Below are 13,060 nucleotides of genomic sequence, written 5' to 3' on the forward strand. Positions count from 1 at the left end.
ATTTTTTATATTTTTAAATTTAAATTTCTTTTTATATTATTTGTTAAAAAGTTAATAAAATTAAAAATTAAATACAATTAAAAAAACTTTAAATTAAATATATATATATATATATATATATATATATATATATATATATATATATATATATATATATATATATATATATATATATATATATATATATATATATATATATATATATATATATATGGAAGTTGACGTCCAGAATTAGATTTGGAGTGCGATCTGCGTAATTTTTCTTAATTAGTTAAAGGGTATTTTTAAGTTTTAAAAAATTATTAGAGGTGTGAAGAAAGTTGGAGGTCGAAGAAGAAATTCCCCTTCCTTATTTCCATGTCTTTGGTGCTTCAATTTTTAGAAAAATACTAAGAAAACCCAAATGAAGATGCAGAGCAGCTGCAGCGCCGAAAGTAAAAGAGAGACAAAGAGTTTCTTTCTCTTTTGAGTATCTCTCTGAGCGTTGCTTGTTTAACGTCATCACCACCTTCGACCCTTCCCTTTCTAACGTTGTTGTTTCCAAGAAGCCAAGCATGCACTTTAGGGAGAAACAAACACTCTCTTTTATATGATTTTTTCTCATTTCTTTTCTCATGTGCTTCAACATTTATTCTTCTCGGCTGGTGTTGATACTGTTTGCCGAGTCCCTTTGCCTTTCAACGTTTCTCCATGTCCGACTCGGCCAAGGTGCGATTTGTGCGTTGCCCAAAGTGTCAAAATCTTCTTCACGAACCCATCGATTACTCTATTTATGAATGTGGTGGTTGTGGTGCGGTTCTTCTAGGTAGTTTTTTTCATCCTCTCTTGTGTGGTCACGTTGGTTCTGTTTTCACTTTTTGATTTTGACGTGCTTTCCAAATTTTTTTTATAAAATGAACACATTCTCATCAGAAGAAATCGTGGTTGAAATTTGCAGTTCCATATTTTACTTCATTATTAGTAAACGATCCCGTACTTTCAATCAGTTTTTGTTTGCGTCTTAGTTGCGGCAGAGTATCATGATCCTATATATTTTGTGGTGGGAAAGAAATTGGAAACGGTTAAGTTTTTTAGTTTGTAAATTTAGTTGCGTTTGATTTTAATTTGCAGCGAAGCATAAGGGTTATGTGTGTGGTAGCTTGTCGGATGACGGTAAGGTTGGAGTTGGAGATTCTGGTAAATCGGAAAGTTCATTGGAGAAGGGCCTAGTGGATCGCAGTGATGCTAAGCCACGAACTGAGATGGAAAGTGTGAGATTTTCCACTTCCAAGTATCCTGATGAAGGACCTTCCAACGGCTTTTCTAGTAAATATATGGGATCGTGGAGGAATCGCAATGAAGCAGATGGTGCAGACATGGTTCAGCACCTTGAGCAGGATCGAGCTGAGCTTCTAAGGAAGCTAGATGAGTTGAAGGTTCATCCAGTAAGCCTTCTGAATTCGTAAACAAATTCTGAAGAAACCACATTTTATATTTTATTAGTTTTAATCTGATTTTGTTATATAAAAATTAATGTAATTTAATATTTTTGATTAATTGATCGAAGTGAATCAATAATCTTTTATTAAAATTAATAGTATAATTATATCAATAAAATAAATTATTCTAATTAACAACTTTAATTCTAATAAAAATTATTTAATCCATTTAAATAAATTTAACGGAAAGAACCGTATTACACTAATTTTTCAAAAGAACCATTTCAAGAAATACTTAATTAAACCTTTTAAATATAACAACCCTAACTAACATTTCTGCGCTCACATGAGACTTTTTTGGGCGCGAGAGGTACATAGGGTTGAATCGGTGGTTAGCATTCTCTTTGCCTCTTACTTTCGCATACGCGTTGTGTGTCTCAGTGTGTGCTTACTCGCCCACTTGATGCAAGTGTGTGTCCACCGTCTCAACTTTCAAGCATGGCCAGTCTGGGAACAGCGTTAAATAGTTTTGCTTGGACAGTGGACAGTGCAATAAGGAGTAGTAGTGGTTCCAGCGGTGAAGAAACATTCCCTGTGCGGAGTTTTGCTTCGGTAGTGGACCGTGCGATCAACAGCGACAGTGCTGAAGATGTTGAAGAAGATTTTATGTTATTCACTCGGACTGAGATTGTTGCAACAGCCACCGACAATTTCTCAGTTGAAGTTGAAAACACTATCAAGAAAAGCGTCCAAGATTGCTCCTGGTCGAATCATACAGGTGATCCAAGCCTACTCAACGTTGTTACTGTAAATGGGAAGCCCATGTCAAACTTTAACATCAAGAAGGCCGAGAAAATAGCAGGACCAATCCAGCCTGGAAATTATTGGTTAGCAATAAATAGTATGCTGATGCTATTAGATTGTGATATATCATAGAGCTTACATCAATTTCTGTTATAGTTCGTAGATTCGGTTAAATTCCAATTTTCTTTAGTATATATGTGTTCACTGACAAAATAAATTAAAATTGAGTTTCATGCTTTGGTATTAATTCCCTTTTGCAGTATAATATTTCTGGATGTGTGATCTTGCAATTTGGAACCAATTATATATTTTGTGGTGATTGCTTAACTAAGGTTTTGCTTTGTACAGGTATGATTTTAGGGGGGGATTTTGGGGTGTGATGGGAGGGCCCTGTCTTGGAATAATTCCTGTAAGTTAATCATACCATTATTCTATTGCTATCTGTTGGATGTATGCTTAAAGGCAATGCGATTATGTTAAGTAAATGAGGGTATTGCTCGTGCAGCCATTTATAGAAGAGTTCAATCATCCCTTGCCACACAAATGTTCTGGTGGAAATACTGATGTTTATGTAAACGGCAGGGAACTTCACCAAAAGGACTTGGATTTGCTAGCAGGGAAAGGACTTCCCACAGATAGAGACAGATCTTATATCATTGAAATTTCTGGGAAAGTCTTTGATGCATACACAGGTGAAGAGTCCAACAGCCTTGGCCAATTGGCACCCGTGTAAGCGCGATTCTGTTCATGTCCTCTTTGAATCATTTTTGTCTCCGTGAGGGAGTATACGAGTTTCTTCTTTTATTGTCTTCATTCTTTATTAATCTATTTGTCAAAGATTTTTCTAGTGAAAGTGAAAAATTTGAGAGCTGAAAGGTGTTGTGAAAATGAAGCATGGATTTTGCAACTCATTTTTTCAATATGATTTTAGTACTATGCAGTAGTTGATATTCCACTAAATTGATTAATATTTGGTAGCACTGAATTGGGATAATTTTGAAGCCGTGTGTTTTTGACAATTTAACAGCGTGGAGAAAATGAAGCATGGATTTGGCATGGCAGTACCACTATTTCAGCTACAACGTTATAAACATGAATCACGAGCGAAGTACAAAGGTGTTAAATCATTTTTTGCGAACACTATGGATAAGAGCTTCCAAAATTTCTTCCGGTTTAATCATACAGGTCATGTTACCAGGTTATGTTGCTGTAAATGGGAAGCGTATGTCAAATCCTGTCATCAACAGGGCTGAAAAGCTAGCTGGAATAATCCTTCCTGGAAAATATTGGTTAGTATGTATACTTTACCATAAACTTTCGTGTAATTATACATATTTTTTATAATGGTAACAATATAGTTAGAACCAAAAATTGTGTGTGCTTGCTTTCCTAACTCACCAGCACTGACCCGATCTAATGGGTAATTCAATTTGTGCAACTAAATAGTGATGTGTTAAATTGTGATAAGTCTCAAAGCTGCAGTCAGTTCCTGTCCTAGTTAGTAGGTTCAGTTAAGTTGCAATTTTCTGTGTGTATGTGTTAACTGTCAAAACAAAAGTGAGCCTTTCATGCTTGGATTCCCTTTATAGAATATAACATTTGTGGATGTTATAAATTTTCTGTTGATTGTTTATGTAGTTCAAGTGACAGATTTTGTGTTGAATAGGTATGATTTTAGAGGTGGATTTTGGGGTGTGATGGGAGGGCCTTGTCTTGGAATAATTCCTGTAAGTTAATTCTACCCTTATATTGCATTATGTTGGTTGTAATATAAACATACACACCCTAGTCGGTTTAATTAAACAAGGTGATTTCTCGTGCAGCCATTTATAGAAGAGTTCAATCTTCCCATGCCATACAAATGTTGTGGTGGAAATACTGGTGTTTATGTAAATGGTAGGGAACTTCACCAAAAAGACTTGGATTTGCTAGCTAAGAGAGGACTCCCCAAGGATAGAGATAGGTCTTATATAATTGAAATTTCTGGGAGAGTGCTGAATGAAGACACAGGTGAAGAGCTGTTGGGGCTAGGCAAACTTGCACCAACGTAAGTCCTATACTCTGTTCATATATATTCTCTGATAATTCTCTTTCCCTATACTCTTTTTCATATATATATATATATATATATATATATATATATATATATATATATATATATATATATATAATTTTCTTTCTCTTTTTATATGGGTTAAATATTTGAAGTAAAATTTGAATTTGTTTTTCTTGATACAGTCTAATTTTTAAATTTTAAAATATTTACACGATTTGATATATTTAAAATTTAATATTAAACTAAGCTTCATTTGATACATAAAAAATATTTAATATTATAAATTAAAATAACTATATTTATTATAAAATTTGAAATCAAAATATATCAAAATTTGAGATAAATTTTAATTTCAAATTTAAGTTTAGGCATTACAAATATATATTTAAGTATTTTTTTTAGTTATCTCGTGTTAGCTCCTACTATATATACTTGGAGATGCTAGTGTTGCTACATTTTCCCAGCGATCTCATCTTAATTGAGCTTGTATTGGATGGAGGTTTCCATTCCATGAAACACGTTGAATGCTTGTAAAATTTCGGCATAGAAATAAAACAATCAATATCTTGCAAATCATTGCAAATTTTGATTATGAAAAAATTTCTTGTAAACATTTCCAAAGAAAAAGTGAAATAATTCTTTCTACATATTAAAATTAGATTATCGAGTTAATATTTAATTTTTATAAAGTTAACTTTTATAAATTACTTTCTCCATAAATCAATTTAAACTTATTTTATGATGATATAGAAATATTTATAAGCAGATATAATTCTTTTTCATTAAAACTTATTTAAATAAAAATATTTGTATTGGGTTAAATTGAAGTATATTAAATCTATACTACTTCTTATCAAATATAAATTAAATGAATTCAATTTATAGTGATTTATAACTTATATCAGATTGGGTTGGTAAATGTTATTTTTCTTTGACCAACGTATTTTTATTAATCTTGAGAGCTTTCGGTTCGAAAATTTCAGTGCATGTTTTTTCTCCCACAATTTAACAGGATGGAGAGATGGAAACGTGGATTTGGCATGAAAGTACCCAGTGGCGGAGCTTAAGCAATTTATTTTAGTTGTAGTGTATTTTATATATTTAATTTATTTTAGTTTTAACATATTTTACATATTCGGTATTTTAAAACATTTGTATATCAACTTTGGTTACACAAAATATTTTTTAAAGATCTGTCCAAGTATGCTTATGTAGAAAGATTTGCAAGATTACTTGAATTTCTTCCATTGTATGAACAAGTTCATGTGATTTTGTACATGGCTTGAATTTGATATTACCTATTGTTAAAGTTTGTCCCATTTCTTTCATTGGTCATTTCTTATGATGCATAGCCACACGCAAATAGTTATGTCATGGAGTTGTAAAAATGTATATTAAACTAATATAAGTATATCTTGTTGAGTTAAAAGCAAATTAATTGTGACTTGGAAACATTACAATAAAAATAAAAATATCAATATCAAATACATCCTTTCATGTATAAATTTATATTGTAAAGTTTGTTTGCATATTATATCATTGGTTTTCAATTATTATTATTTTTTTTAAAAAAAACATCATCATCACAATCATATTTCAAGTCAAACTAAAAAAAAATTGTAACCTATTAGTTCAAACACTTTCCTAATAAAAAATAAATAAATTATATCATCAAACTAATTTTATATCCACTTATAACATTTTCACTCCAGAGCTGTCAAAGTAGGCGGGTCTGGCTTATTTTAGGTTGGTCACTTAGTGAGTCAATTCAACTTAATTCACTTATTAACGAGTTTACAAAATTCGAACCTAACTTGGAAGTTCCACATCGACTAGAGATAAGGTTATTTCATAATATATAAGTGAGGTGCAAACCTCACCTTACAAGCTGGTTTTGTGGGGTTGAGTTAGGTTTAAAACCCACTTCTAACACGACTCACCACAAATTGGTGAATTAAACGAGTTGGTTCACTTAATTAAAAATATATATAATTTTTTTTTCAATCCTAAAAAAGTCAAAATTATAATTTTGATTAAAATTTAAATTAAATTAAGACATATTATAAGTTTATAAATTCATAAAGGAAAATATTATAATTATAATTTTGGTGTGTCATTTTACTTTTTGAATTTTTATTTCTTATACATTTTTACATAATCTTATTTGTTCTAAATATCTATATAATTTAGTTATACTAGTTTAAAGAGAGAAGAATATTTAGGATTTTATTTTTTTAATATAATTTAAAATTTATGAGTGTATTGATGAGTCAATCTAACTTATTATTATTATTATAGATAAATCAAATTCTTATTAGATCATATCTATTTTTGATTCGTATCGAAATTTTCAACTTTTTCATAATCCAATATGGCTGAACTAAAATTAAATTGTTGAATAAAAATTAAATTCGACTTAGGTGATCCAAACTAAAATCCAAACAGAAGTATATTCATCATCATGAGATAAGAGATGGAACAATACAATAAATGGGTGGAATACAATTCATGTCGACATAACTCTATCCTTCTTCTTTTTTCAAATAAAATGAATTAATAACGGAAAAGATAATGAGCTGGCCTTGAGCTTTCAGCTTTCGCTTTTTGTTTTTTGCAGTGAAAGCACCAAAGAGGATAGTGAGAGTTAAGAGAATATTTATGACCAAATTTATGATGGATAAACCATACTTATGCTAAACAAATATTTATTCGCCTTATTATTAAAATTGAGAGGTTATATAATAAATTATTCTTATCCACCAGATTAAATATTCATGTGCTGAAGTACTAAAATCTGTTTAAAAAATATGTACTTTTTATTGGGTATTTTTTATAGGATATATCTATTAATTTAATTTAAAGACGATGAGATTTGTGATAATTGGTGTTCGGATCTCTGTTCACATGTGTAGTATCACACTTTTGTCCAAAGAAGATTTTCAAAAGATTGTGGTATTTGAATAAACCCAAAATTAAAAAAAAAAACAATTAAACTATATTTTTAAAGATAGCCATTATTTAAATTTATCATGAACACTAAGGTTTTTGTGTGGACCATTTTCAACAAGAAAAGGATTATCCTGAAATTTTATATATTTTATCACTCAACAATGACAGAAAAATGAGATGAAATTGGGAAAAAGGTTTGAGAATAAAGGATTTTGGATTAATGAAACCATTAATAAAAAAATTCCAAATGCGACCACAACAGTTTAAAGAAGGCACATAAAGAAAAAAAATTGAGACAGAATATGATGCTCTCAGAATTTAGTGTCTTATAAGTCATTAACATATGATATAATCTTAATTTTTTTTTATTTATAAAAAGTAAAGCTGTGAAATTTGGGTTTGTTTGAACATCAACACTGAAAAATAAAATTTGACCAACATAGTAAGAAAACGACAATTGCTAAATATTCCTTCTAAGCAAACTCGAGTATGGTTAGGAGGATTTTGGTCTGTCAAAAAACTAACTACACTCTTCGTTAGATTTCCACCTTCGAAGCTATCATTTTTCTAAAAACTCTTTTTTTTTCATTAGTTTACGTTTAAAATAAAAATGATTTAATTTCAAATCGACATTTAATTAAATAAATTTAATAAAAGTAGCTCACCTCCATAAAACAGTGTTAATTTAATCCCATCTCAAAATAGAATATGACACAATGACAGCACAGCACGTGACATGACAGGACATAAAAGCTATGGAAAGAACAGAATACATAAAATGAAAACAAAAAAACACAAACAGCATATAGAGTGTTGTACCTGTGACACACATTCGATTATGCTATGGCCGGGGAAAAACCAAACAACAAGTTTCACTTCTTCCACATTTTCATTTTTTATTATAGTAGCTCTCACTCGGAACAGTGCAAACGTTCTTGAACACATAAAAAGTACAGAAGAAGCAGTTTAATTCTATTAATTAATTCTAAAATATTTCCATTCATACCCACTATTAGTTGGTCACTCTTGTAGGTCCGTTCGTTTGTTTTGTTTAGTAGCTAAAGCCTTAGTTGTAAAGTTTTCATTTTTAGCGTCAGAGATTTTCCTTTCTTGGTGGTGTGGAGTGACAGGAGATGATGAAGGAAACGAGGTCTGATTCGAACTCATTGTTCGCGCAGAAGCACAGTCGTCATCATCGTTTCTTCCTTAAATTGGCAGTGTCGTGTCTCTTGCTGGGTCTCACTGTTCGCCTCCTCTTCACCGATTCCTTCAGTTTGTCCTCTGTTGTGCACAATCCTCCTCCTCTTGCAAATGCAATACCACACTCACCCTTTCTTTCTTTTCCACCTCCGCCGTCTTATTCTCTTCATTTTCCGCCAAACCAGACCCAAGGTAACAAATCATTGCATATGTTTGTGATTTGAAGTGAGAAATGTTGATGCAATGCTGATGATTTTCCTTTGAAATATTTAGATGCAGTGGAGTGCGATCTTTTTGTGGGAGATTGGGTGCCGGACCTGAATGGTCCAATGTACAACAATGAGAGCTGCCGTGTGATCGAAGCTCATCAGAACTGCATGAAAAATGGACGGCCTGATTCGGGGTACCTTTATTGGAGGTGGAACCCAAGAGGTTGTGAATTACCAAAGTTCAGTCCTGGGAAATTCCTTGACATGATGAGGGATAAATCATGGGCCTTCATCGGTGATTCCATCTCTCGCAACCATGTCCAATCTCTACTGTGCCTTCTCTCACAGGTACTACTACACTTACCTTCCTTTTTTAGAGCTTCTTAATGCTTTTCTTCATCTCTCTCACCGACAAGAAATGCTTTCTTTCGTGTCATTGGTGTCAATTCTTTTCTACTCAGCTTTAGACACACTCATGTTTTCCTCTTCGCTGGCTTGTCAAATCACAACAAACTAAAATCTTTTTTAGTTTTTTCCTCTTTTTTAATTTTACAGTACAAGCCAAGAATTAGAAATGGAGCCGTTAGCTCTATACCGAGTCCAGTTCATGTGGTGTGATCTACCTAATAGTTCCATAGATTATTGGTGTAGTTCTATATGTCGTTGTAAATAAAGCTGTAGAAGTAGGATTGTGGAAAACAGCTTGTGCTTGTGTGGTTGGTCCACTACTTCCATGATACATGGTGTCTTTTTCAAACAGCTTTGTCTACCTCAATTCTTAATCTTAAACACTAGCCAGTGATTAATTCTGTGATCAATGATCATTAATGCGAGAACATTGTGATTAATTCTGTGATCAATGATCATTAATGCGAGAAGAAGTCGAATTTAAGTCTAATTTAATCCCCCAAAATTAATTTAGTTATGACTAAACTAGTGTAAACACCGGTTATTTTCTGATTGAATAGATTTTTCTCTTTCAATTGCTCCTTTCTCAGGTATGCGTCGTTAATTTATCACTTTTCCGATTTGTGGCATGAATATAGATTTGTTGAAATGATTATGTGGTGCAGGTGGAAGCAGGTGATGAGGTGTATCATGATAAGGAATTTAAATCAAGGATATGGAAGTTCCCTTCCTACAACTTCACCCTCTCAACACTATGGAGCCCATTCCTTGTGAAAGCAGATATTTTCGAGGACATCAATGGAGTTTCCTCTTCAGAAACACAGCTTCATCTAGACATTGTGGACGACAAGTGGACCAGCCAGTACAAGAATTTTGACTACGTTGTAATCGCAGGTGGCAAATGGTTCCTCAAGACAGCAATATACCATGAAAACAACACTGTAACAGGGTGCCACAAATGCCATGGAAAGAATTTAACAGATGTAGGGTTCCAACATGCATATAGCAAAGCATTGCATCAGGCTTTTGATTTCATGGCACATTCAGAGCACAAAGCGGTTGTGTTCTTCAGAACGACCACACCAGACCACTTTGAGAACGGGGAGTGGTTCAGTGGAGGGTACTGCAATAGGACACTGCCCTTCAAAGAGGAGCAGATAGATGTGAGGTATGAGGATTCCATCTTGAGAAGCATTGAACTTGAAGAGTTTAACTGGGCTAAGAAGGCAAGTCCCAACTTCAAACTTTTGGACACCACTGGGCTTTCACTGTTGAGGCCCGATGGGCATCCAGGCCCATACCGCCAGTTTCATCCTTTGCTCAATTCTAAGGTCCAGAATGATTGCCTGCATTGGTGTCTCCCAGGCCCAATTGACTCCTGGAACGACATACTTTTGCAAATGCTCACAGTCTGAACATTTTCATGTAAATTCGTTATTTTCTCAAACAATACGACGACGTGGAGTTAGGATTAAATAGAATTGAAGATAATCAAATAACATCTACATCATGTTTATTGAGTGAATTCAATTGGTTTTGAAGAGATAAATGATATTTTTATTTTAGTTTGTGTAATATATTGGCTAAATCAATCTTTCTTATTGTTGATAATTTATTTTAAAATAGTAAAATATAATTTAAAAATAATGATGTAAATAATATATTAAAGAGGAAATACTTTTAAAGAAGTTTCTAGAATTGTTGTAATTCAATAAATAATCTGAAAGGTGAATTTGTTTAAAAAAAATATATATTTTCTTAATTAAGATAATTATGCTAATTTATGCGGAGATCGATTGTTTTGTTATTTTCTTAACTTATGATCACATTCATTTGATTCAAATAATAAATTATATATAATAATTAAATCTAAAACGATTTGTATGCGAACATTTTTTTGTTTTAGTCTTGTTTTTGTTTTTTTATCGAAGAAATTCTCTAACAATATATAAAACAAGTATAAAAAATATCAAATATATATATATATATATATATATATATATATATATATATATATATATATATATTTTAGATATAGATCACCAAAATAATCATATAATATCGTTTTACTTTATTAGTTACTAAACTTTAATTATTATTTTTATAAATAAGTATAACTTATTTGACAATTTAAAAGTATAAATAAGTCATATAATCAATTTATAGTTAATATATGTGTAAGTTGAATATAGTAAAAGTATTTATTTCAATTCAATAAAGAAAAACCCCCAACAGGGAAAAAAAATTACTCCTTTAGGTAAACGAAAATTGAGTTCTAGGGATGGGAGTGACAAATAGTAGTTGTTGCAGTGGCAAAAGTTAAAACCCATATCCAACGAATCTCTAAAATTCGTAGCCCAAAACATATTATCATAAGGAAAATTATAATATTACTTCTATTTTTTAATTCCATCCTTTATTTTTTTACATAATTTAATATAAGTCATTGATTAATATACAATTATATTTTTTTTTTAAAAATTAATAATTTATATTAAATCATGTCAGAAGATAAAAGATAAAAATTAAAAAATAGGAGTTATAGTATCCTTATCCTTACCATAATGACTAAATTTCCCTCTTTTATTTGTTTTTTTAGCATATGTATAAATCCTCACGATTTTTCACTTTGATGTATTTAATTTTTTTCCTCTTGAGGAAAATCCTCCGTGTGCTGTGAGTTTACAAGAAGCAGATAAAAAAAGAAAAATGAAAATAGGTAAAAATGCATGATAAAGAAAATGTAAGATATTGATAATTAGAAACATTGTCTTATATTATCATGTTCATTCTGACAATAAAGATTATTTAAATATTGAGATATATTAGTTTTCGTTTTAGGATTCTATTTCGAATAATTGACCCAGATAGATTTAAATCCTATGCAGATGCAGTGTACTGTGACATCACGGGTGTCTCAACAATAATTTGTAACGTGTGTTTGTTGGAAGCTATTCATCTAGTCAAATCTCAAATTAAATAAATAATCGAAACTAAACATTGAACGGATAATATAGTAGAGTGGTGGAACTGGGTATGATAACTTCGACATCACAAAATCCAGCGTACATTTAGTAAAATTAAATTGAAAATATAAAATATTTCAAATTAAACTTTGTCATAAATAATTTTAAAAGTAAGCGTACGAATGTTATCGATTACAACTCAAAATTAGTAAAGGAGTTATCTTCATCAATAATCATTCTCCTTAAATAAAAAACAAAAGTCACGTGTAATATAAAGTGGTCAGGTTTCAAATAGTGATAAAATAACATAGTATTTATTTTAAAATCGCACATATCACTTTTTCTATTCACACAAGTCCATGTGATTGAGTGAGTGCAATAACTCATTTTATTTATTACCGTATAGTAAGGCAACTAAGTTTAACTTTATACGCATGTCAAAATTGGGTTTAAGACCATTATTTCCTCGTACTAACTTGTTATCGGGTTTTCAACCACGGACAAATTATTTAATTAAACTTTCAAACAATAAGTAATAGACATTGAGTAAAGAAAAATACGACTATAGTATTTTGGTTTGCTAGATCAAACTAATTATGTAAAAAAAAAGTTAAATATTTTTTTGTCCTTAACTTTTTAATGAATTTTGGAATTAGTCTATTTTAAAACTTTAAATTAATTTAGTCATTTTAACAAAATTTTGTTAGGTTTATTTGATGTTTCATATGCATTTTAGGATTGTGTTTGAGTTGTTTATACTGTTTAACGTATTTTTACTTTAATGTTAAGTCAAATACTATTATAAAATACATTTGAAATGTTAAATAAATTTAACAAAATTTAATTAAAAACACATATTTTGAAAAAATAAAAAAATAAATTGATTCAAAATTTCAAAATAGACTAATTTTAATATTTATTGAAAGTTAAAAAATAAAAACATATTAAAGAAAACAAGGGAAAATCAACAGAGTAGCCATTTTTTTTTAGTAATTAGATTGTCATGTTTATATTATGTTAAGTTATATTTAAATCGAAACATGTGAAATC

General features: G+C 30.7%; 2 protein-coding genes across 4 annotated transcripts; both read left to right on the top strand.

Moving 5' to 3' along the window:
• The first annotated feature begins 471 nt into the window (after positions 1–471).
• Positions 472–5,468, top strand: LOC114189058 (uncharacterized). Of its 3 annotated transcripts, none has more exons than XM_085674407.1 (10): positions 472–708; positions 1,111–1,424; positions 1,860–2,305; positions 2,571–2,631; positions 2,728–2,951; positions 3,250–3,338; positions 3,421–3,511; positions 3,889–3,949; positions 4,046–4,269; positions 5,262–5,468. In XM_085674407.1, exons 1-10 carry the CDS (start codon positions 615–617, stop codon positions 5,320–5,322), a joined length of 1,665 nt encoding a protein of 554 aa, XP_085530533.1. In that variant the 5' UTR covers positions 472–614; the 3' UTR covers positions 5,323–5,468. The 3 variants fall into 3 exon arrangements, with proteins under 3 accessions (XP_085530533.1, XP_085530531.1, XP_085530532.1); XM_085674405.1 differs by having other exon boundaries at positions 533–805; XM_085674406.1 differs by having other exon boundaries at positions 540–805; positions 5,291–5,468.
• A 2,622-nt stretch (positions 5,469–8,090) lies between these two features.
• Positions 8,091–10,621, top strand: LOC114187159 (protein trichome birefringence-like 25). The gene is made up of 3 exons (XM_028075308.2): positions 8,091–8,619; positions 8,701–8,984; positions 9,710–10,621. Exons 1-3 carry the CDS (start codon positions 8,361–8,363, stop codon positions 10,457–10,459), a joined length of 1,293 nt encoding a protein of 430 aa, XP_027931109.2. The 5' UTR covers positions 8,091–8,360; the 3' UTR covers positions 10,460–10,621.
• The last annotated feature ends 2,439 nt before the right edge of the window (positions 10,622–13,060 follow it).

The sequence above is a fragment of the Vigna unguiculata genome, chromosome 6, assembly GCF_037176805.1.
Source record: "Vigna unguiculata cultivar grain cowpea cultivar isolate G323 ecotype 2 chromosome 6, ASM3717680v1, whole genome shotgun sequence".
In the NCBI taxonomy this organism is placed as follows: domain Eukaryota; kingdom Viridiplantae; phylum Streptophyta; class Magnoliopsida; order Fabales; family Fabaceae; genus Vigna; species Vigna unguiculata.

Excerpts from the sequence above, each read along its gene's own strand:
- LOC114189058 (XM_085674405.1), top strand. The coding sequence starts at position 691 with ATGTCCGACTCGGCCAAGGTGCGATTTGTGCGTTGCCCAAAGTGTCAA. Across the intron at positions 806-1,110 it reads TTGTGGTGCGGTTCTTCTAG|CGAAGCATAAGGGTTATGTG; the intron begins GTAGTTTTTTTC and ends TTTAATTTGCAG. Across the intron at positions 4,270-5,261 it reads CTAGGCAAACTTGCACCAAC|TGCATGTTTTTTCTCCCACA; the intron begins GTAAGTCCTATA and ends CGAAAATTTCAG.
- LOC114187159 (XM_028075308.2), top strand. The coding sequence starts at position 8,361 with ATGATGAAGGAAACGAGGTCTGATTCGAACTCATTGTTCGCGCAGAAG. Across the intron at positions 8,620-8,700 it reads TCCGCCAAACCAGACCCAAG|ATGCAGTGGAGTGCGATCTT; the intron begins GTAACAAATCAT and ends TGAAATATTTAG. Across the intron at positions 8,985-9,709 it reads TACTGTGCCTTCTCTCACAG|GTGGAAGCAGGTGATGAGGT; the intron begins GTACTACTACAC and ends TATGTGGTGCAG.